The 25,076-nt window shown below is 50.0% G+C and overlaps 1 protein-coding gene across 2 annotated transcripts in view; it reads right to left on the reverse strand.

Moving 5' to 3' along the window:
• The window catches only part of ATP2A3 (ATPase sarcoplasmic/endoplasmic reticulum Ca2+ transporting 3), a 53,520-nt gene that overhangs the window by 24,069 nt on the left and 4,375 nt on the right, over positions 1-25,076 (reverse strand). For both annotated transcript variants that reach the window (XM_056506650.1, XM_056506649.1), the window contains exons 2-8: positions 11,211-11,228; positions 10,716-10,798; positions 9,463-9,567; positions 8,613-8,751; positions 5,863-5,943; positions 5,411-5,496; positions 3,481-3,945 (exon numbers count right to left, since the gene is read on the reverse strand). In XM_056506650.1, the coding sequence (XP_056362625.1) occupies positions 3,481-3,945; positions 5,411-5,496; positions 5,863-5,943; positions 8,613-8,751; positions 9,463-9,567; positions 10,716-10,798; positions 11,211-11,228 (977 nt within the window). The remainder of the gene's footprint in view (positions 1-3,480; positions 3,946-5,410; positions 5,497-5,862; positions 5,944-8,612; positions 8,752-9,462; positions 9,568-10,715; positions 10,799-11,210; positions 11,229-25,076) is intronic.

Here is a 25,076-nt window from a genome sequence, read left to right on the forward strand (position 1 = left end):
AAAAAAAGGTGCTACCTAACCCACAGCAACCAGAGGTTATATCAAATTTCCTGCTGCTCCCAGCCTGTGTGACTGGCTGAGCATGGGGGCAGCCAGAGCAGGCTGGGGGGTTTTGGTGTGATCAGAGGATCACAGAATGGTTTGGGCTGGAAGGGACCTTAAAGCCCATCCCATCCCACCCCCTGCCATGGGCAAGGACAGATTCTACTATCCCAAGTTGTTCCAAGCCCCATCCAGCCTGTCCTTAAACACTTCCAGGGATCCAGGGGCAGCCACAGCCTCCCTGGGCAGCCTGTGCCAGGGATTCCCCACCCTCACTAGGGAGAATTCCTTCCTCAAATCTAATCTAAATCTCCCCTCCTTCAGCTTAAAGCCATTCCCTGTGTCCTGTCCCTCCATCCCTTGTCCCCAGTCCCTCTCCAGCTCTCCTGGAGCCCCTTTGGGCACTGGATGGGGCTCCAGGCTCTTCCTGGAGCCTTCTCCTCTCCAGGCTGAAGAGCCCAGCTCGCTGAGCCTGTCGATGTTCTGGCAGATTTCCAGGCTGAGAAGTGGGCAGGTTTGTGGGCAGTGGAAGCAGCCCAGAGGAAATAGCTGTGTCTTAAGCAGTTAAGAGCAGAAGTAAAGTTTCCATCACCAAAATAATATAAATAATATCAGGAGCAATAGCAGGAGGTGGGAATGCTGCTGACAAGTCAGGCTCAGAGAGGGGCTGCCCAACCCCTTGTACTGCACAGAGAACAGCAGCTCCAGCACCCAGCAGCACCCCAGGGCTTCTCCCTGCCCTGAACCTTTTAAAGCCACCCCAGTGATTTGGGTTTTTAATGAAACAGGGAGGCTGGAAGGAAATGTAAGTGCATGCTGAGAAAGAGTGCACCCTTCTCCCAAAGGGTTCCAGCATCACCTTTCCTCCCCAGCTCCCAGCTCCATGGGTATTTAATGGCTGGGAGGAGGCTGTTCCTGGGCTGGGGGAGATGGTGACCTCAGAGACCCCCAGGTGGCCACACAGTGTCACAAACCACAGGTTTACCCTGATTTACTAAGTGGCTTTGTGTCTGTAACCTTGGGTGGACTCCAGGTCAGAGCAAAAGTCTCAGCCATCCTGGGAGGACACAGCACAAAGCACCTCTTTTTGGGGGGCTCATTCTGGGGACCCCATGTGTCCTGCTGTGCTGGCTCAGACAGCACCCAGCATTGGGAGGGACCCAGAGACATGGCACAGCTTTGAAACCCAGTGAGGGTTTGAAATCACTCCTGAAGCCTCTCAAGAGTCACCCCAGAGCTGACAGACCTGAAGCCAGCAGTGAGACACTGAGCAGGCCCTGCTCAGCAGCAGTCCCTGCAGCTGCACTCACACAATTAATGGGCAAGTTAATGAAACCACACTCAATTAATACATTTTCCCAGGTTATTGATAGTTTTTCTGGCTGTTCACCCCCGTGGCTGAGCTGGCTGTTTGGCATAGGAACACATCCTGGACACACCAGGAGCTGCCCAGCACAAACATTGCACAAATATACAAATAAATATACAAATCTACAAATATTTACCCAGCTGCCCCTCCCAGGGCAGCCCTGTCCTGCCCACGTCAGCATGGGAATCCCTGTCCATTAAACATTAACAGCCCTGCCTGTGCCTCCCTTCTCCCAGCATCCAGCCAAGGGAATATACAGATACTGCAATGGGCTATGGGGAGATGGGCTGGAAGACACTTTGACTTTTTAATTGCCTTTTTTTTTTTTTCAAAGTTGCTGAGTTCATTCTGCAAATGATGATGCCAAAACTCTCGTATGCCACTGTCCCACTCTTGTCCCCCTCCCTGCCTCAGTGTCACCAGCCTGGCTCTCCTGGCTGTGCCACACTGCAGGGGATGGTGTCCCTTCCTTCCAAGTCCCAAGAGCAGACCCTCTGGTAGGAAATGGTTTGGAAGGCATGGTCATTCCTCCTCCTGCATGGGCAGAGCTCAGCAGAGCCCAAGCACTGGGTCACCCTGTCCTGGCTTCAGTGCATGCCTGGCTCTGAAAATGGAGACCTGTGAGACGTGGGCAGATTGTTCCCTACTTTGCTCCAGCCCTGCTCTGTATCACCCACAGGGCAGAAACACCAGACATTTCCACTCCTCTGCAGTTTGTGCTGAGCTAACCAGTGGCCAGAGCCCGTGGCCAGTTTGCAGCACTGTCCCAGCTTCCCACCACACTGTCTGCGTGTCAGAGAGGAGGGACATTGGCCAGGTCCTTTTTTTCCCACAGAAACACATTTTCCAAGGTTCTCCTATAAAAACAACATGCCAAGCCATGTAAAAAGCTTTCCTGACACTCATGGATTAATGGGAAAACTGAGAAGTACTCAGATGGTCCAGGCTTTCCTAACAAGTCACCTCTCCACATGGCCAGTCATGTGGGAGCAAAACTCTCTGGAAGATGAGGAGCCTTCAAACTCTTCAGTAAACTCTTCATTAAACCAGGGCTCCCCCCATCAGAAATGCTTTTCATGGGTCCAGGCTTTGTAATTTTGCATGGTCCAGGATTTCTTATTGCTTATGTTAAAAAGGGAGAGGAGAGGAGAGGAGAGGAGAGGAGAGGAGAGGAGAGGAGAGGAGAGGAGAGGAGAGGAGAGGAGAGGAGAGGAGAGGAGAGGAGAGGAGAGGAGAGGAGAGGAGAGGAGAGGAGAGGAGAGGAGAGGAGAGGAGAGGAGAGGAGAGGAGAGGAGAGGAGAGGAGAGGAGAGGAGAGGAGAGGAGAGGAGAGGAGAGGAGAGGAGAGGAGAGGAGAGGAGAGGAGAGGAGAGGAGAGGAGAGGAGAGGAGAGGAGAGGAGAGGAGAGGAGAGGAGAGGAGAGGAGAGGAGAGGAGAGGAGAGGAGAGGAGAGGAGAGGAGAGGAGAGGAGAGATTTTGAGAATATGGAAACTATAAGCGAGATTGAAATGAAAGCCATCTTTGAGATATCAAAACTTAGTTGCTAAATAACTAGAAGACAATAGGATGGCCAGCTGAAAGTAATCCCCTCTTGAAAGAACAATGGTCCAAAGGTCAGGGAAGACCCTGCTAGCTTGGCAGAAGGGCTCCAAAGAGTAGTTTTTAGGGTTAAGAGTATAACACATTATGGTAATGTAATGATTCTTATAGGCTGTATGTAAATGCTATAGGATTTGTATCTTGTATTAGACTGGTTAGTGGAAATTAGAATATTCAACATAGAAGATTTATTGTAATGTAAATGGGAAAATCACTCTCTTACTTCCCTCTCTTACCTCTTAGAACTCTCACTACCCCCTTAGAACTCTCACTGCCCTGCTCCAGCCTGCAGCGCCCTTTTTACCCACGCCCTGTGCAATAAACCACGAGTTTCAAGGCCTGGCTTATAGAGATCTCTCTGTCTGCCCCGACCACCATCACATCACATCTCCTACAGCACTGGCACCACCAGGGCCCCCCAGCAAAGATCCAATTTACTCCCCTGAACCCTGTGCCAGCCCCAGCACTCACCCTGCAGACAGACATCTGGTTGGTGGTGAGGGTGCCGGTCTTGTCGGAGCAGATGACGGAGGTGCAGCCCAGGGTCTCCACGGAGGGCAGGCTCCTGACGATGGCGTTCTTCCTGGCCATGCGGCGCGTGCCCAGCGCCAGGCAGGTGGTGATGACGGCGGGCAGCCCCTCGGGGATGGCGGCCACCGCCAGCGCCACCGAGGTCTTGAAGTAGTAGATGGCGCCGCGGAACCAGGAGCCGCCGTGCACCGGGTCGCTGAAGTGGCTGATGTTGATGACCCACACGGCGATGCACACCAGGAAGATCACCTTGGAGAGCTGCTGGCTGAACTCGTCCAGCTTCTGCTGCAGCGGTGTTTTCTCCGGCTCCGTCTCCACCATCTGGTTGCGGATCTTGCCGATCTCCGTGTACACCCCCGTGGCAATGACCACCCCCACGGCCCTGCCAGCTGCGATGTTGGTGCCCTGCAGGGGAGCAAAGAGTAGAGTGGGAATGTGGGCATGAAACTGGGGGAAGAGGGGTTGAAGGGACAGTCCAGAAGGCAATCCTTACCCTACTCCCACTACTGAGGAGTGGACACATCTGTGCCTGCCCAGTGAGTTTGGGTCTTATACAGAGTGGCACATCTATCTATCTATCTATCTATCTATCTATCTATCTATCTAATCTATATCTATTTCTATATATAGGTATATTGTGTGTTATACAGAGTAGCATATATAAATAGCTATAGATATATCTATACATACATCTATATCTATATCTATAGATAGATCTATATCTATAGATAGATCTATACATATATCTATACCTATATCTGTATCTGCATCTATATTGTGTTATACAGAGTAGCATATCTGTATCTATATCTATATATATCTATATCTATACCTATATCTATATTTATATCTATCCGTACATATGTATATTGTGTGTTATACCGAGTAGCATATATATATCTATACATATACCTATATCTATATCTATCTATCCATCCTTCCATCTCTGTGTGTGTGTGTGTATTTGGTGTATATACAAGAGGGCTAGCTGGCCATAAGTGGCAGTATCACAGTATCAGAGCCTGCTGCAGTTTGGGATGGAGTGTGCTGGCTGTGCTGTGAGGAGCTAAGGGACATATGGTCATGCAAGGGACAGAGAAGGTAAAAAGATGCTGTGTGAGGGACAGACAGGGTTAGGTGGCCAGGCAAGGGACAGGTTGGGGTTTAGCCAGTCAGACAGAGAGAAGAGAAGGAGTCAGAGCTGTGTGGAGCTGCCTGTAAGAAAAGGAATCAGTACTGTGCGAAGCTGCCTGTGAGGGAAGGAGTCAGAGCTGTCAGAAAGAAGTACATTGAAAAAAGGCTAGAAAAGTTTGCTAATAAAGGACTGGTGGTGATGCCAGTCATGTCCACTTTGATGTAATTATGACATAATTGCTGCAACATGAAACCTCTTGGTTTGAGCAGAGAAATGGGCTCCTCATTGTGAAAGGAGAACATGAGATCTTGGTCAAAGGGAAAATGGGACATCTTGGGTTTTTACATAAAACCACCCTAAGGAGCAGGAGAACCCTTCCTGAGAGTTGTAACCCCCTGAGGACTTGACTTCTGCCTGAGAAGAACATGAAAAAGGAGGAAACCCAAATTTGCAATAGCTCCAGGCTCAACCACAAACTTCTTCCCCATCCATAATGCATCCTACTTAATGGAAAAAAAGTGCTCTGAGATTGCCCAAGGTATTTAAAGGCCTTATGTGCCACAGCCTAAATGAAATCCAAATGAAGCAGGTTCTTATTTTTATGGATTTGGGGCTCTTTTTATGGATTCAGGTCTTATGCATGCACTCCCTTTCTCTGCTCAGAGATCTCCCACATCCACCAGCCTCTGCACTTTGGAAAGCCACAGGAGAGGTGGAGCCAGGTAAGGGACTTACAGAGAAAAGCATGTTCTTCTTGTCCTGGTTGACAGCCCGGGGATCAGGGATGGGGTCAGCATGTTTGATCACCGACACAGACTCCCCTGCCAAGACAAGAGGGGAGAGATGGACCACCCATGTTCCCCCTCCAGCCCCAGCTCATCCCTGTTCCCAGCCTGCATCACACACCCCACAGCACCCTAGAGCAGCACTGTGCCACCAAACCATCCAAACACCCACCGTGGGGATGTCACACAGGAAACCCCAGGCTTTGTGTTCTGCAGGAAGGACACCCAAGCACCAGACACATCTCACCTGTGCCGTGACTTCCAGCACCTGGGAAGGTCCAAGCATCATCTAAACCTTGCTTTCCCACCCCAGCAAAGCACTTATCTCAGCATCAGCTCCAAAATTTGCCTCCAGGAAGGCAGCAGAAGGGAGCAGCCTGAGCTCCAGGAGCCCCCACCCACCTGTGAGGATGGACTGGTCGACCCGCAGGGTGGTGGAGCGGATTTCGATGATCCGGATGTCTGCTGGCACCTTGTCACCAACTGCAAGGACAGCAGCAGAGCAGCTCTGGCAGTGGCACTGGCAGCACCCAGCACCCCAGCAATGGGGACAGCAAACCCCAAACTGAGATCAACCCGTGCAGGTGCACAGCAGCACCCAGCCTGGGGCAAAGAGGGGTCCAGCCCCTGGCAAAGGGTCCTGCACTGGGATACCCCATTTCTGCATTTAAAGCTTTGTTAAACTTGATTTTGTCTGTCTATAATTTACAAGCCAGCCCCCAGACAAACCCTGGTGTTGCCCTGCCTGCTGTGCTGCATCCCCTTCCCCACCATGTCCCTGTCTCTCCTCATTCCCCCTGCACCCCCATCTTCCCTCTTTCCTGCAAAAAAACCAGAACATCCCCATGTTGAAGCGATCCAAACTTCCTAATGCCAGTCCTAACCCTGCTTCAGGTTTCTCTAGGGTGACTGGAAGCTGTTAACAGTGGAAAACCTTCTGTGTCCATGACAAAACACCATCCCTGGCTCTCCTGGCATGGCACAGTGGGCACAGGTGAAAGCTGCCCCACGCACCCAACACCACCCTCCAAGTGCTACTTTAAACAAAAAAAAATCATTTAAAGCTGCTTTTCCCTGCTGGGTTTCTTCCTCCTGCTCCCTTATCAGCAGGACACAACCCTGCTCCAACACTTTGGAAATCCTGAGGCTGAGGGAGCCCTGGCTGCCAGCCCCTCACATCCCTTACACAACACTGTGGGCTTGGCTGCTAACCACGCTCTCAAATCCCAGACTTTAACGAGTGCTTCCTCCCAGGGCTCATAAACCCCCCAGCACAGCAGGAGGGGGCTGGCTCTGCTCCACCACCCAGCCAGTTATTCCAGCTGCAGATCCCAAGGCTCCAGGATGCAGCAGCAACATCTGCCAGAGCTGCCCTGCTCCGTGCCACGCCTCTCTGGGGGACACTGAGCTGGGGGGTGCCAGCACAGACCCCCCAAAACACCCACTTCATGCACAGACTCAGGCTCTGCATCTGTTCAAGGGGGCTGGAGCATCTTAGAGGGAGCAAAGAGCTCCTCTGCTCCTGGGAAAGGCAGGAGGACTTGCAAACATGAGCCAATCCTGCAGAGGAGGACTCTTGCGACATCCAGGGACAGAAGGAGCCCTGGTGCCACAGGGGTGGCTCTTGCTCCAGGGTGCACAGTACATTATTTATTTATTTATTTATGTATATTATTTATTATTTACTTATTTATTTATTATTGTTCCAGGGTGCACAGTGCACTATTATTTATTTATTTATTATTATCCCGTGGCACAGAACAGACCTGGCCTGGCCACTAGCCAGGTACTGAACGTGTGCCATGTGGCCCCCAGCACCACAAATCTCCCAAGAGAAAGAGCTGAAAACAGAAGGACACTGCCTGGCCATGGCCCCTGGCCCTGCCCAAGCACCACTGATGGAGCTCCCCAGGAGATGCTCTGCCTGCACTTTTTGGGAAAGGCAAAAGCTGCCTGCACCAGGACTCACCTCCATGGCCTTATCACAAAAGGGCAAAACTCAGCTGGGTTTAAGCAGCCTGCCAACTTCTAACCACCCCCCTCCTTGTCTCAGTGTAACAGGTTTCCTGCTCCCTGCTGCCAAATTTATTGCATTTGCACATGCAAACAGCAGCCAGTCCCTCCTGCCTGTGCTGCCACACATCCAGGGCATCACCTGGATGTCCACGGCAGGTTCAAAGCTTTTCCTCCTGGTGTGCTCTCCTACCAGGCACCTGACAGCACCCTCACCACTTCCCATAACCTCCCAAACCCACAATTTGCTAATAATTTGCAAAACCCCTCCAGAGAGCTCAGCTCTTTCCATTCTAGCTGCAATGCTGATGGTGCCATTAAAAAGTAATATTGGGCTGCTGATGGGCAGGCAGTATGCACTTGATCTGGGAAAAGTTGGCAGAATTTTATTAATAATTCATTAACTTAATTAAAGGCCAGGTCAGCAGCTGGACTGCATTGTCAGAGCTGCTTTGGGAGTGCAGCCAGCTCACCCAGCTGAGGATCTGGCTGGCTTGATCCTCCCTCCATTATTTTTGTATTCATCTTCCAGCTGAAGCCCAACCAGGAGCATAAATAACAGCAAGCTGGCTGGGCACAGGAGGGATTGCAGCATGTTTCCACCAGCAGGGCCACGAGGAGGAAAGGAGAGGATTAGTTTTGTGGCTCTGGGGCTTTACAGCATCATTTTAGGAACAAACAAGATGGAATAATTGGAATGCATCCTCCTCAGCTCTGCTGGGGCAGGCAGCACACCCCCAGTGAGTGCACAGCTCCAACAGAAGGGCTGGGGGGTACAACCCCCCCAGAGGCAGGAGCAGCCTGCAGCTCACCCCCTCTGCCTCTCACCCAGCCCTGCTCCCAGGGAAGCCTCCCCACCCAGGCTGCACCCAGCACTGGCCCTTCACCCACACCTGGTCCAGGGATGTGCATGGGAGAGCTGCTTCCAGAAACAGGGAATCTTGGTGGAAAACTGAAAGCTCTCCTACTTCTTCCAGAAAAAGGGGAAACCCTCCCGAGACACAACACCTGCGTCAGAACTGGATGCCTTTTTCTCTTTTCTGCTGCTCCCTACTGCCAAGACCCTCAGCTTTGGGGGTCCCCCCTGGCCAGCAGCACCTCCCCGTGCCAGCCATGCCCGGGGTGGCACCCTGGCCCACCTGCCACCTCCACGATGTCCCCGGGGACGATGTCGCGGGCGCGGACGCGCTGCACGCCGCTGCGCTCGGCGCGGATCACCTTCCCCATCTCGGGCTCGTACTCCTTCAGCGCCTCGATGGCACTCTCAGCATTCCTCTCCTGCAGGCACACAGGGCAGAGCTGCTGCTAGAGCTGCTGCTGCCAGCAGGCTCCTTCCCCACCCACTGCAGGGACAGGAGCACCCCAGCCCCAGCCCTGGCTTTGGAATGCATTCACGGATGGGACAAGCACCATGTCTTCTGCAGCCTCTGCAAAATTATTCCTGCTGGTTTAATCACACCAGATCCTGGGCATTGCCTGGACCTTTGGGGCTGATCATCTCATTCTTGGTTTGGAAAGCAGTGTATCCCAACTGACTGTATTTTTCCCCATCCAGCAACTTCAGCTCACATCAAGCTGCAGATAAATAGATGGCCTTATAATAAATAGATACAAAACAACAGCATCACTGGCTGAATGTCTGCTCATCCCCCAGCAGGGACACAGTGAGCTGAGGGGCAGTAGCCACTGTGGCTTTCTGGTGGGCAGAGCAAAGATCTTCCTTGGAAAATGCATTTGGCCCTGGCCAGGAGATAAGCAGTTTTTGCCTGGATAACTGCAAGATAAGCTCCAACCTGCAAGAATTGCCAAAGACTGAAAGAACGAGCCAAGAGGCAGCCAGAGACTGAACATATGTGCAGGGGCATGGGGAAGCACAGCCAACATGAAAATTAACCTTTGGAAAATGAGTTTCCAAGGGCATGAAGCAAGCAGACCTTTAGATGAAGGATCTCAGCCTGTGGAGCAGAGACCCCGAGGGCTGAGCCTTACCTGCCACACACCCACCACAGCATTGGCAATCAGGATCATGATAATGACAATGGGCTCCACAAACGCCGTCGTGGTCTCCTCCCCTTCCTCAAACCAGGCCAGGATCTGGTGGCAAAACAAAAGAAGCAGCACAATGTGGTTCAAACAAGAGCAGCAACATCTTAAGAAGGATGATGGAAATGAGAGCCAAACCACAGGTGGTTATGTGCTGGAGAGGAAACAACCTGGAGGTGGCCAGACCCACATGGCTTGGTCAGAGTGGAATTGCCACATCCCACTGCTGGAGCCCCCTCTCCTCTGCTGGGATAAGCTGATGCACTCAACAAATGGGGCTGGAGCAAACAGCCATGCATGTAATGCCTGGATGAGTGTTTGCACCAGGAAAGCCTCTCTTTGTGTTTAGTGCACCTGTGGGGAGACCATGGCAGTGATCTGATGAGTGGGGAGACCATGGCCATGAGCTGACTAATGGGGAGACCAGGCAGCACTGCAGCCCCTCCTGGGCAGGAGGTCAGTGATGAAACACAAATAATCAGTGCAGCAAAAGCAGCTCTGCAGAGCAGGGATTGACCTTGTGGCTTCTCCCATCCTGAGCCCTCTCTCCATCCACAAAGGCCTCACACCATACTACAAATGAAACACACAAATATTTCCACTCCATTTAACTGCTCATCAACCTGCACTGTGTCAACACAGCAACCTCTCTGCTCTGTCACACAGGCACTGGCACAAGGAGCTGACCTCTGCACAGAGCTTCACACCTGCTTTACCTGCATTCACTTCACTGCATGCTGTTCTGGGAATGTATTACACCCACCAGGGACCAGCCTTCCCCCTTATCTACCCATGAGCCACATCCAAAAGGAAGGGACAGGAGTCTCAGCTTTGCCATCCTACTGCCAAGCACACTGACTTACACTCCAAAAATCAAAAATCTCCAGCCCCTTGATGGGAAACATCTCCTCATGCAGAGTTGTTCCCAAGGTAGATTGTGGGCAAAACTGAACTGAATACTGCAAACCAGGCTCAGACCAGCCTGTGTAAACAGAAGGCAACCCAGGGAGTTTTTGATATCACCTTTGGATGGATCAGCATCACTGAAAAATCCTCCATCTCTAAGCAGAGGCAGTGACATTGCCTCTATGCCCTATAAACCACTCTCTGCTGCTGCATCTCCTTCATCCCACAGGCTCCTTTCCTCTCTGGATGTCCCCTGTGTGCCCCAGCAGGTGCCCCCCAGCTCTGGTACTCACAAAGGACAGAAAAGCTGCCATCAAAAGGATGCGGACCAGGAGATCCTCAAACTGCTCCAGCACCAACTCCCAGAGGGACTTTCCTGGAGGGAAAACATGAAGACAAGCACAGTCAGTGCTCCAAAAAATCCCCAGAACACAGGTCCCAGTGCAGTGAACTGCATCCCTGCCTGCTTCAGGGCTGCTCTGGTGCCCCTGGGCCATGGGCATTGGGCAGGACGTGGCACTGCAGAGGGGGTTCTCTCTAAAATGAAATGCTTTCATTTCTGGCACTGCCCTGGTTTTACTGGGTCTGTTTTTAACTACCAAAACCAAATCTTCTGTGTTTTTAGTCACAGAGGCAGCCTCACCATCACAGGGAAGCTCTACTGTCTGTCCTGCTTTCTCTGAGATTAAAACCAAGATTAAATGACCCCAAAGATTCTCTGCTCCTTGTCCTCAGCACACTCCACCCAGACCCAAGGCATGTGCTGCCACCTCCAGCCCATGACTTACCTTCTTCTGCAGGGAGCTCTGTGGGTTTTCATCAACAGCCCAAGGAGCACAGTACAGCAAAAAACAATAAAAATAAAAAAATAATTAGTGATTTGGACCCAGACTAGCAACCCCTTTCCCTATGCCCAGCAGTTCACTCAGTACCCTAAAAATGCAAATTTTCCTTCCCACAACAAGGCAGCCTGTCCTCAAACTTGTCAGCCCAACACCAAATAAGCAGCCCTGGAAACATCATACCCTGCTGCAAGAGGCTCCAGCACTCAGCCTGCCTAAAAAAATACTCCTCAGGAGCTGCCCTCTCCAAAGTCAAGACACAGAAGTCCAACCATCCCATAAAATGCCCTGCCAAAAACCCAATACAGCCCCACTGGGGACTGTAACTTTCAGACCACATTTCCTATTAATCTGTTGTACTTTACAGCCTGCAACGCTCTAGGAAATTAATCCAAAGCTGATGCTCAGCTGCTCCAAGCTGTCCTGAACCCACCCAGTGGTGCACAGCCCCATCCACACTGCTCCCAGGTTCCAGACTGCCCAGGATTCCCACATCCCCAGGAGGTGACCATGACCTTCACCAACAGGTCCCACAGCCACTGAACTATGTGATGCCACCAGATTTTAGTTTTTATATTTCCCATCTATTTGTAATCCTGCAGTTCTGTAGTGTGTAACTCTAAACTCCACACACAGTGTTAGCCACTGCTCTCCCATTTTGGTCAGACACAACAATTCCTCTCCAGGCCTGGCAATCAAGGACACCTCACTGTCAGAAGCCCCAAGAAATGCAAACAAAAGTGAGTTTGGAGGGAGCAAACTTGGGGTAAATGACTTCACTACCTGAAGCTGTAATTGGAAGATTAACCCCCAATATGCAAATGGACCAAACTTATAAAAGTGTGAAAACCCATGGCCCATCATCCATTTTGGGTGTACATCTGGTGGGTTTGCTCTAAATGTACCTGAATGCCCTTCAATAAATAGAACCACTTTTTATTTCCTTAATTCTGTCTGGCCTCTGTTTTTAGGCAGTCCCAAAAGGCATCAGTGCACAAACCCTGGTGCCCTCCCAGGGGATGCTCCTGTGCTGGCCCTGCTGTGGGCCAGGCTGGCCCAAGACTGCCAGGGAGGGCTCAGAGGGACCCCCTGGCTCTGCTGGCTCAGGGGTGCTTGTCTCCCCTTGCACCCATCAGAATCCCAGGGTGCTTTAGGGCTGGAAGGGACCTTAAAGCTCATCCTGTTCCATCCCTGCCATGGGCTGGGACACTTCCACTGTCCCAGGTTGCTCCAAGCCCTGGACACTTCCAGAGATGGGGCAGCCACAGCTTTTCAGGGTAACCTGTGCCAGGCCCTCCTCATCCTCACAGGGATTGATTTATTCCCAATGTCCCATCTAACCACACTCTCTGTCAGTGGGAAGCCATTCCCCTTTCCTGTCACTCCATCCCTTTCCCAAAGCCCTCTCCAGCTCTCTGCAGCCCCTTCAGGCACTGGCAGGGCTCCAGTTTCCCCCCAGTGCCTCCTCCTCTCCCCAGGTCTCTCAGGGTACTTGAAACAGGTGGCAGCTCTGGGTTAATGTCAGACCCAATGAACTTAGAGATCCTCTCACCCATAACAATTCTATGATAAAACAAGATGTTTCTCCTGTTCCTTGTGTTTCTGGGAGGGCATAAGGGACCAGATGAGTTTAGGAGGAATCCCAAGGCAGACACTGATGCCCCACCACTGTGGCTGTCTCCAAACACCCCCAGCCTGGAGCCCTGAGAGCAGGAAGCAAAACCTGCTCATCTGCTTTCCACCACCTATTTTCACTCAGAAGAATGAAAAAAAAACCAAAAAACAAGAAAAAACAACCCAAACCTACCTTCACTAAACCAAGCAGTGAAAACAAGAAGCCTGAATGTGCTCATGCCTCAAACTGTACCAGGTCCTCAGTCCTCACAGGCACACCCACTACCAGGAGTTTTAAACTCACATCCCCCTGGGTCAGGTTACTCTGAACCCCTGCCACTGTGAGACACAGGCCAGTACATCATGCCTATAATTATTTTTATAGTAAAAAAAAAAATTAATCTTGGAGCACCTTCAGTGTTTCAACTGACTCCACAGAGCGTGTCAGAGCAAAGTGCCTCTTGTCCTCTCCACCCCCAGCTTCCTCCCCCCAGCCCTGAGAGCCTCCAAAATTAAAAGTAGAAGAGATCTGCTGCTGCTATTTCCATCCAGAGTGCACTTTTAAGGGTGCAAGGCAGGGGCTAAGGGCAGCAGGTGCCTGGGCTGACTCTCCACCCTGAGCAGCCACCTGGAACAGCCCAGTGCTCTCAGGGCTTCTCCCACCTGGGTCTGCACGAACACTGGCAGCCAGGCTGAGCTCAGAGCAGGGCTGTGCATGAGATCTTGGTGAGAGCAGGGTTTCTGTGAGCTCAGGGTTTCTGTCAGCTCAGGAAACACGTGCACGGGGCAGGCAGCTGTGGTGGCACAGTGACACACTGCCACCACCGCCACCAAACCTCAGAGGCAGCAGTGCTGCTGCAGCCACCTCCCAAACCCCAGCTCTGAGCACAGGGACAGCCAGGCAGCTCCCTGCTAGCACTGACTCCTTCCACCACTCCTCATGTGGCAGCTCAGCAACCAAACACCCAGAGAAAAAGGGCAGAAAGTCACAAAAAGCCCACATTTTTGGGTGTGAACTGATAAAAACACACTGGAAAACAGGAAGGTTTTTCTTTCTGTCACATCCAAACTCTTACTAGAAATAAGAGGGTTTACTACTCAGCAAACCCCAAGTTCTGTGTGAGTCAGCAGTGCTGCCATGTCCCATCTGGGCAGGAGACCAGCAAAATCCCAAATCTGCCACTGCCTTGGGACAGCATGGTGAGTGCAAGAGGCTGAAATGGAAACTCCTGGCTGGCACCTGAATAACCCTTGCTTTGAATGGTGGCTGAGCACAGAAATCCAGCTCTGGGCAGGAGCTCCCTGACACAGCCAGGACACAAATGCAGTGACACCATCAAGAGTGGAAAGTGGCAATGGTGGCTCAGAGAACCCCAAAGTGGGTCACCCACATGCACCATAAATATCCATAAATAGCTGAGCAGCCCCATCACAGACCTGCAGCTTGGGGACACATCTGGGGCTCCTCTGCTCCTCTTCTGCACTGCAGCTTTGGAGAGCAGAGCCAAGAAAATGCAGATATGCCAAGGAGTGATGGGAGCCTTGCAAAACCAGCAAAGCTGCACTGTCCCCTCTGGGTTAGGGCACCTCAGAGGGCTTTGCCTTGCACACATCCAAGCTCCAGGGAGTGCTGAGCATTTGCTCTGAGCTGGTCACATCACCACACCTCTCCTGCTGTGCCATCACATCCTGTGTGACCAAAGCAGGCTGTGAAACGTGCACACAGATGCTCCAGGGGCTGCAGGGAGCCGGGCAGACGTGGGGCTGGCGTCGCCTATTTTAGCAGGAGGCTGATCTGCAGCTGCTGCCAACTCAAACAGGGCTGGCAGCCCACGGCTGGCGCCTGCAGCCTGCCAGGGCACGGCCAGCAGGTGATGAAAAGGTAAATAAACACTGGTGCCACCCACGGGCAGCAGCACAGGCTGCCCCGGGGCTCAGGGACAGCCCCGCGTCCCCAGGGACAGCCAGCCCTGCTGCCTGCCAAAGCAAACACCAGGGGACAGCCTGCTGTGGGGGGCTTCAGGGATCCCTGCAGCACACCCTGCACAGCTGTGTCCCTCCATCCTGCACTGTCCTGCATCCCACTCTGCCTGGGGAAGAGTGAGGCACAAGGTGGCAAGGCACGTTCAATCCACAACAGCAAACACCCTGCAGGGTGAACACTGAAATTCCATTTCCCCTCACCATTTCAGGAGCCTCCCTTTGATAAAATCAGATTTCCCTCATGGGAAACACTTCTGCCCCCAAATGATGTAGGAAGAGCATGATGCCCTCTGGGAGAATAATGATCAGCATCACACCCAGGCCCAACTTTCTGCTCCAAATAACTTAATTCAAGCTATATTTCTATGCTGTAATCACTTTTTTTTCCCTGCCTTTATTATCTTTTCCCATACACAGGGAAGGAGAAATGGATGTGCAAAGTAAGGGATGCATCCAATTCCTTTGGACTTTGCTGACAGGCAGTAAAACAGCAGTGAAAAGGGTAAGAAAACCTTAAAACAACCCCAGCTGGGAGAGCAGCTCCTGTGCTGTGACACAAAGCAGGACCCCAGGCAGGGCTGCTCTGGGATCCTTCCTCCATCCCACAAGACAGCAGGCAGGATAAATTGTTATTTTAACTGGCTGCCTTTCCCAGGGCTGGCTGCACGGGAAGGATCCCATCCCGGAGGGATGTTTGGGATCCCATCCTGGAGGGATGTCTGCTCTGCCTCATCCCTGCTGACAGCCAGCACTGCTCCCCAGAACCCAAAACTGCTGCATGCACGACCAGGACAGGCTTTGCCAGGGTGTTTTAACACACACTCAGCCCATAAATCCAACCCAAGGATGGAGTGTGGGCTCCTCATCCTCCAGGTGAGAAGTGTGAAAACCTTTTGAGGTGTTTTAGCATTATCTGGGATGACAAACACTCAAACCCTACTGCTGCTAATGCTCCCTGATGCTCCCAGAGGATGAAACACAGTGATCCAAGTGCCTGGCTGTGTGTGACTTCAGCTCACCCACAGCACTTCCCTTTCTGCACAGCTCCAGGAGAACCCTGCCTGTGCCAGGGCAGGAGGTGGCTCTGTGGGGACAGGGGCACCTCAGGGTGCCACCCTCTGCCCTGGGAGCTGAAACCAGACTCAGTCCCCACGGCTACCACATGCTCCTGCACCAGGATGGGGGCAAACACACCCAAAGCTCCCTGCCAGAAAAGCCCCAAATGTTAAACCCACCAGCCAAGCATGGCTGGGGCTGTCCCAGGGCACCCCTTGGCAGGGGGGTCACTGACCCACACATGGAAATCACCCCCCAGGCTGCTCTGAGAGCATGTGAGCCCACAGCAACCTGCACTTCCAGCTGTGCCCAGGGAACAAAGGAAATCACCCTGCATTAAAAACCACCTCATGGGAGCAGGCACAGCACTGGGAGCACAGAACCACAGATTGGTTTGGGTTGGAAGGGACCTTAAAGCTCATCCTGTTCCAACTATCCCAGGCTGCTCCAAGCCCTGCCCAAGCTGGCTTGAACACTTCCAGGGATGGGGATCCATCCTTGTGGCCACAGCCAAGCTCTGCCTTGTACCACAGCCTGCTCCAGAGGATTCAGCCCTTCCCTGCCCTCCATCACCCCCAAGGACTGGTCCCAAAGCCACGGCTGTTCCCTCCTGTGCCCTCCCCTCCAGAGCAAAGGCAGGGGTGGCTCTGGGTGTGCCGTGGGTGGGAGGCCCTCCAGCCCCAGCACCTTATTTGCCTATTGCCTCACAGCTGCTTTTTCCTGTGTGCCAGGTGAGGTTTGCTCACACCAGCGACAGCCACTCATTCAGGGCTGCTTCAAAAGGCACCAGAAAGATAAAATAAACGAGATACAACCCCCCTCCCATGGCAAACACCACTGGTTTGCTGTTCCTGTAATTGCCCAGAGCTCATCCCTGCTCCAGCTGTGCCCTGCACCTTGCAAAAGCCCAGAGCCCTTCTGGATGGAGGATCCACCCCCCAAAAATAAGCAAATTCAGGCAGCTGGGGGTGGCAGCAGCCCAGGGTGGGTGAGTAGCACATGAGGATGGATAGCAGAGGTTTAAGAGCATCAGACAAGAAACATCCTTGCTGTTTTCCAGGCAATGCTTTACTGTAAAAATGATCCAACCGTTTTCCTCACTGGCACCTGGATGCTGTCAATGGCTGGCAAAACAAAACAAAAAAAAAATTTAAATGGCAAAAAAAAGGTTTCTGGGGGCAGACAGAGCTCCAGGCCAGCTGTTCATCCCACCCTCACCCTGCTCTTCCCAACTCCCAGGTTCTGAATCCAGCCCAGCACCACTGATCAGTGATGGGGTCCCAGTGGAGAATAGCCCCACTGTTGCAGTGGGAGAGGGAAAGCTGAAAAGCTGAAAAGCTAATTTGTGCATTTTTTGGCCAGCTGAGCTGATCTCAGCAGGTCAGGAACTAGGAAATGCAGTTATCCTGGATGTGCCCTCCAAGAGCAGCAAAGTACCAAGCAAACCCAGCCCAAAACTACCTCCTTATTCAAAGAAAATCAGATATGACACCCTGTGCTGCAGGAAAAGCCACCACCACCATGCCCCAGTGTCCAGAGAGAGGGAAACAGGGATGCAGGAGGAGGGTGGCATCACACCAATGGTCCAAGAAGCTGTGTAAAATAAACAAGGAAAGCCTCACCCATCTCACTTTAAACTTCCCTTCCTTTATTCTTGGAAATGGCTCATCCCCAAAATGCTGGGCAGCACAAGCTTCCCTTCACTGCAGCTCAGGGGCTCCTGGCACAGGGCCACTAACTCTGCCCAGCCCTGAGCACAGTGAAAACCAAGCTGGTTCCCTGCCAACATCCCACCTCCTTCCCTTAAGGCCAGGAACATAAGGACAGAAGATTTTGCCCACTTTGCTCTGAAGAATGAAGCTGCCACTTGGGCTTTCCACTCCAGTGCCCACGTGGTGCTTGCAAGAATAAAATATTGGAGAAATTTAAAGGAAAAACCTTTGGGAAATGGGACTTCAGGTGATGTCCCCTGCTCCCATCAGCAGATCCTGGGATTGCTCTGGAGTGGGAGGGAGGGGAAGGAGGAAAGCTCCAGCCAGGGATGGATTATGTGAGCAAACTAAAAGCAGTGGTTTGTTCCCTCCTGCACCAACGCAGTGGAAAGAATTTCCAGCCCCGGCTCCCGAGTGGAAAAGCTAAAAATCTGCATTTAAATAGTAACGGTTTTGGAAAAAGAAGAAAACAAACCCAAAACCCCACAGCCACTACAGGAGCTTGATGAAAATAAAGCTAAAGGTTTGGTGGATTTTTTTTTAGTTTTGGGGTCGTGTTGGGTATTTTTTGCTTCTTCCCACCTCTGCTTCAAGCAGACCCTTTCCACAACTGCAGGGAAAGGCAAGGGAGTGACTCTGCCTCATCTGGGAACCTTCTGCCAAAATTACCACAACCCCAACCAAGGGATGTGCTGCAACTTCAATGTATTCTCTCCTTCCACCCTACAAATACCATTTTATTTCCTCCTTTATCACCCTAAACCTAATTTTTCAGCTAAGTGTTAAGAAAATCGGGGATTTTTGGCCAGCAATGTTTTCTCATTGCTCTGGGCTCTGCTGCAGCCTCCTGCCCTTGGCTGCTCCCCACATCCCTGAGATGCTCAGCTGCCACCCAGAGCCCACCCCAGACCCAGCAGAGGGACCCAAAAGCCCCAGCCAGGCCAGGGGACAGTGCAGTGGCACACTGGACAAACTGGCCACTCCAACACCCAGAAAACTGAGTAACATTTTCCTGGCAGTGCTGGGCAGCAGCTGAGGAGCTGCAGAGGTGGCAGTGCCAGGAGCCCCAGTGATGCCCCCACAGCTCAGGGAGTGCCCAGCCCCAGGAAGATTCAACTGCCCCAGGGGAGGAACCAAAACTGGGCTGAGCCTTTCAGCTGAATTCTGCAAGAACCATGTTTGGGGCTTCTTTTCTAAAAATCCCAAAGGATTTAAGAAAAATCCTATTTTTTTCCTAAAATTATTTGAGCAGAAAAGACTCCAGGTGAGAAAATGAGACTAGGATGCATTTTTGTCCAAAGGGATGTATTTGATTCTGGAGGAGAGATGCTGCTCAGAACTCAGCAAATGCTGCTGTGCTCAGTGGGGGAACAGCAAAACTGCCTCCCCAAGAACCAGCTCCAAAATCCCTTTACACTGAGACAAACAACTTCCATGAGGCTGTAAGCAACCATTTGCATGTCTTGGAAAATAAACCAAAAAAATAATAAAAGTAAGAAACAGAAATAAAAAATTACATTACAAATGTAAGTATAGTTACTGAAACAAAGCCCCAAACCTGCAGGGTCAATTTTAAAAAAGGAAAAAGAAATCAAGAAGAACTACAGGACATTGCTTTTAAATCCAAACTTAAATCCAAACTGCATCTTTTCCCCTTCCCTGCCAGGATGAGGAACCTGCTCACCCTGACTCTTCCAAAAGCTGTTTGTTTTAATTGCTGTGTTTTAATCTAAATATTTTAATCAATCCTGCTGCTTGCAGGCACAAACTGATCATGAAAGTCCAGACTGTGAACACTGGGGTGGAAACATTCCCTGCCCCAAGCTCAGAGCTGAATGGACTCAACTCCATCCTCAGTGTGGTCTGGAGGGAGTTGGGTTGGAGTATTTTTTCCATTTGTTTGTTTTCTGGAGGAAATGATTCTGTCATGGCAAACCTGTGGGGAATATTGAAGTTTGAGCATGGCATCCCATCCCAGCCCATCTCCCATGATAATAAAATCAGGATGATAAAATGCATCCAGTGTATCTGCAGGGTGATGCATCCCCCAACCCACAGGTGCTAATGAGCTGCTTTAACTCCAACTGAGATTATCAATCATTAATTTATTTTGCACAACTCCTTGCCCCAGATGACCTGCCCCCAGCCCTCCCTTTGCTTTTTCTGGTATCTGTTCTCAGAGAACAGTCTATTTTCAGCAATCCTCTTGGATGGGTTTTCATGGAAAATGAAGTCTAGTTTGGATTATATCAGAAGAAAAAAATTTCTGTAGGATAGAAAGGATCTGTTTTTCTGGATGGGAAAAAGGGGTGAGTTGGACAATTAAAGCTTTTCATGGATGAACTCTCTGAGGATCACACATTTCTGTGTGGTTGAAGGAGTTCCTTTCCTGGAATGAGATACTTGGAGATCCCTGCAAATTTGAATCCCTTCTAGGGTTTTTTCATAATCTCCTTCCAAATATATACAATATCTGTGTGCATGACTATAAAGATGAAATATTATACCTATATACATACATGATACCAACATACACTTGTGAATAAGCATAAAATCTTATCTGTATATCTATGTACAGGTATATCTAAATATATGTAGATATTATTAAAAAAAAAAAAGGGAAAAGGTGTTAAAAAGGGGAAGAATAATTTGAATTAAGCTTTATAAACAGAAGAGGAACCCCAGAAGGGGCCTGAGCCAGCACTGCAGAGGGGAGCAGAGAACACCCCTGGCTCTCAAAGATGGAAAAGCCCAGAAAAACTGCAGAACCCAAAGATGACCCCAGGGGAACCCTCAGTGCTGGGAGCCCAGCAGAGCTCCATCACCTCCCCTGTCCCGCCCTGCCCTGCTGAGCCTGCCTTTTTCTGCTTTACTTTTCCACTCACTCCCCTCATTTTCCTTAATTTAGCCCTTCTGTTGACTCGGGAGGTTGCAGAATGGAAAAGGGAAGTGCAGGGGAAGGCAGGGTTATCCCGACCCTGGCTGCTCTCCCGGGAACACCGAGCTGATGTTGGATGGGCAAATCCCTGGGGATGTGGCCACTGACAGAGCCCCCGGGGCCAGCCCCCGGCTCCTTCCCCTCGAGCATCTCCGAGCTTTCACTGCCCGTGGTCAAGGAAGAGAAGAGAGAATCTCCCCACCTACAAGCCTTCCTCAAAAAATACAACTGATTTTTATAACCAAGCGAGGCAAGGAAAACTGCTTCCAAAGCAGAAGAAGAACTATAATAAAATTTAAAAAAAAAACAACTCAACCAAACAAAAAAACTAGGAAAACTTTAAAAAACTCCTAAAACAAAACCAAAAAAACAAAAACCAAAAAACAAACCAAAAAAAACCTAAAAACCACAAAAACCCCACCAAAAAACAAAAACAAAACAAAAAAACCCCCACGCTGTGTACAATAAAGCACGTATCTAAGACAAAGATCCAGAGCCTTGCATTTGCTCTGAGCATGGCTCTGCAAGCACACTCCAGCAGCTTTCTCCAGAAAGACAGGGTGAAAAAAAAAAATTAAAAAAAAAAATAAAAAATAAAAAAAAAAAGGAAAAAGAAGGCGTTTTGGCTGTTGATAGCCGAGGAGGACACGCAGCAGCTGCAGACCCTCCCAGCCCCAGGCACAGCTTTCCCAGCCGGGGGCTCTGGGGACACTCGGGGCTGTCCCGGCTCCGCATCCCCGGCACAGCCCCAGGACCCGCGTCCCTCCCCCGCCCCTCTACAACACAAGCACTGCTTAAATAGCAGGAAACACCCGAAGCAAAAATACCGCGGGCAGGAACCCAGGGGCACAGGGGACACGCTAGAGCAAGGAGCGGATTTCCTCCCCAAAACATCGCACCTCCGACGGGGACCGGGACCGGACCGGGACCGCCCTGCCACTCGTGCTCCAGCAGGACCTGGGACACAGCTCATTATTGTCTGGGCTTTGCCTTCCCTCCATAAACGGACTTTTGTTCACAGCTGGCCCTCACTGACTTGCAAATCTGGGGGGAATTGCATCTATACCTATTCCTATATCTACATCTACATCTATTCCTATATCTATATCTATACCTATTCCTATATCTAATCTATATCTATATCTTTATCTATCTATATCTATATCTAATCTATATCTATACCTATATCTCTATCTACACCTATATCTATACCTATTCCTATAGCTATATCTATACCTATCCCTATATCTACATCTATACCTATATCTATATCTATATCATCTATATCTATATGTTATCAGTGTGTTAATGTTATATTAGCTGTTTATCAAATAAGACACATATATATATATATTTATGCATAATCTCAAATGGGAAGTTATATACATATATAAAATCCAAAATGGGGTATATATATATATATAAAAAAACTCAGATTGGACGTGTGTTACTCTCAAAGAGAAGACATGTATAATCTCAAATGGGACATGCATGTACAATCTCAAATGAAAAATGTCTAAATAGAATCTCAAATGGGATATATAGATATGTGTGTGTATATATATATATAAAGTCTCATATTGGACAAATGTTACTCTCAAGTAAAGCACATATGTATAATATCAAATGGGACATACATATACAATCTCAAATGAAAAACATGTACATAAAATCTCCAATGGGATATAGATATATATATATATATATATATAAAATCTCAGATTGGACATGTGTTACTCTCAAATGGAGCACATATGTATAATCTCAAATGGGACATGCATATACAATCTCAAATGAAAAACATAAAATCACCAATGGAATATATAAGTGTTTATATAATCTCAAGTGGGTTCATGCAGGACCAGAGGGTACAAAGCCAGGACCTGCATCAGCACATCCAGCAGATTCCTGAGCTTTTAAATTTTAGGAGGATTTTGATGATCAGAGCAGTGACACTTGGGTTTAGGGATATTACAGATCTAGACTTTAACAAGAGATACAGCATCTCAGATTTCAGCCATCACAGGTCACAAACTGATGCCAGCACATGTCCTGAGTGTCCAGGGATGTGCTGGACCAGGCAGCACACGGGCAATGGGATCAGCACCAAACCACAGCCTGACCACAGACTTGCCACCTCTGCGGGTGAGAAACAGAAAAGGTTTTTACAGAGTGATAATGAGCAGCCAAACCTCAAAAACTGGGAGGCTCCCAGAGCAAACCAGCAAGTGCTTGTTCCAGACATGAGGTTAATCAAGGCAAGGATTAATCCAGCATCTCTACAAAGGAGCAGCACTCTGCACTCAGATGTGACCCCTCTTTCACGAGATGACTGGCTCAGTCACCCAGAGAGCCACAGCAGGGAGAGGAGCCACCAGCACTAATCCTGATGGGAACAGGGAACATCCTGTGCAGCTCTGTGCTGCCAGGCAGGGCTGGGATGCAGGGGAGCAGCAGCCGCTGCCTGCCAGGGGTTAACGCCCACGAGGAGCCTCCGGTGCGTGCTCACGTCATGGAAACACTGGAGGAACCACAATTTTCTCTACTGCTTTTTGGCTCCAGTTTTTTCAACATTTCTACACTTCCAGCCCAGATCTCTGCTACCTGTTTTCCATTGAGGTAACTGGTACCAACAGCAGCTCCATGGAGCAGCCAGGGATTTTATTAAAATATAGGTTATTGTTAGGTTATACTTTCTACTTCTACTGAAATACAAAAAAAGATCATAAGCAACAATAGCACAAAAAAAATAATAATTATCAGATGCAGAATAATACACAGGCTGTGGGGTTGGTGCTTTCTGAGTTTTCTGCTTATTAATATTGCACTTTGATGCAATATTGATGGGATTGAACCCCCAGACAGCTCTGTCCTGGTGCCACCCACCCACCCAGAGCAGCCACAGCCCCTTCTCCTCCATCCATCCCTTCCACCCATCCCAGTGCACTCAGCATCAGCTTTCTCCTGTCCAAAGTGCTCCAGCTGAGGGGCTGCCTGCATTGCCTTCACCCCACCTGAGATGCCACGGGAGGTCATCCATGTGTGAAAGGGAAAAAAGAAAGAAAATATATAAAAACAAGCAGAAAAACCCAACACTGTTCTGATAATCATGACTTGTTTTATTATTTCTAAGAGACCATGAGACTGAGACCATGAGTACCAGCAGTGCTAGAAAACATCACCCTCCCCAGCTGCAAAGAATATTTTGGAGGGGTAACAGCATCCCAACTGACTCTGCAAGTGCTGTGTGTGGGAGAAAAATCAAAGCTGGCTCCTGCAGAGGTTTGAGCATACAGAAAAGCATCAAACCACCTCATTTTTCAGGACTATGAAAACAGAGGCACCTTGGGGCCAGCAGCAGCCCTGGGAGGTTTGTGATGCCCTTTGATGGCTGGTTCAGACCCCTGATGCAGATCACAGCACAGGGAGCCCTGCTCTCCAGGGAGGTTTTGTGCACAGGACCAGCCATAGTCCTGAGTGCTGCACAGGCAGCTGCCCCAGCAGAAACAACAACCATCTGCTTCGAGTCACTTCGAGTCTCCCTTGCTCAGCCCTGCTTTGTGCCAGCATTTGGAACACTGGGATTTGCAAACCCTCATCAGGGATGTGCTGTGGGGGCCATGCCAGAGGCATCACCTGGGCTGTGGCTGTGCCAGGACAGAGCCAACCTGCAGGCAGCAGCCTCCTGCTCTCACACCATCCCTTTTGCAGGAGCAGATCAAAAGCAGAGTGAAAAGGCAGCAGCTTGGATGCTTCTCAAAAATTAAAATTCTCCTTGGGAAGAAGAAAGCAACAGCAATGCCAGGCATGGAGTGATGCTTTTTACTCATGAAAAATGGGTTTGAGGGAAGCTTTAGAAAGGAAAACTCACTTGCAACATAAATATCAATAGGATTTTTCAGGGATTTACCCCAGGGGGAGATGACCCAGATCCAAATTAGATCTGGAGATAAGAAAAGGTTTAAAACATGCAGAACCAATGGTGCTGAAATGGAAAAGGGTGAGGTGTGATTTTGTGGTGATGGCAAGTGTGGCTCCAGGATGGCCATAAAATCTTGGCTGGAGTAGAGACTTCAAAAGAGACACCTGAATTACTGGGGAACACGATTACCTGGGAGAAGAGGGGTATTTTGCTGCTAATGGTGTTTTTGGAGGACCCGTTCCAGCCCCTTACTGGAAGCAGCACATCCCAAGCCAGCATCTGGGCACCCACAGTGCATCCAGCTCCTCCTAAATCAGTGTTCTGTAGCACCAGCTCTACCACCCCCAGCTTTAAAACCAGCAATGAAATAAAAATATTAATGAAATAACACTTATGCCACAAGGCAGACCAACCCCAGGGGTAAACACAAGACCTGCAGGCTCTGTCCCTTCTCCCACAGCTGAGTTTGTGTCTTCTTGCCCTGAAAATCTTCCTTCCCTGGTTCCTGCAGCATTTAGACAGCAGATGTCAGTTTTTCTGAACACTGCTCTGGATTCTCAGTGTATTTTAGAGGTAGGTGTCAATGC

This window comes from Oenanthe melanoleuca, chromosome 19 (assembly GCF_029582105.1).
Source record: "Oenanthe melanoleuca isolate GR-GAL-2019-014 chromosome 19, OMel1.0, whole genome shotgun sequence".
Taxonomy (NCBI): Eukaryota; Metazoa; Chordata; class Aves; order Passeriformes; family Muscicapidae; genus Oenanthe; species Oenanthe melanoleuca.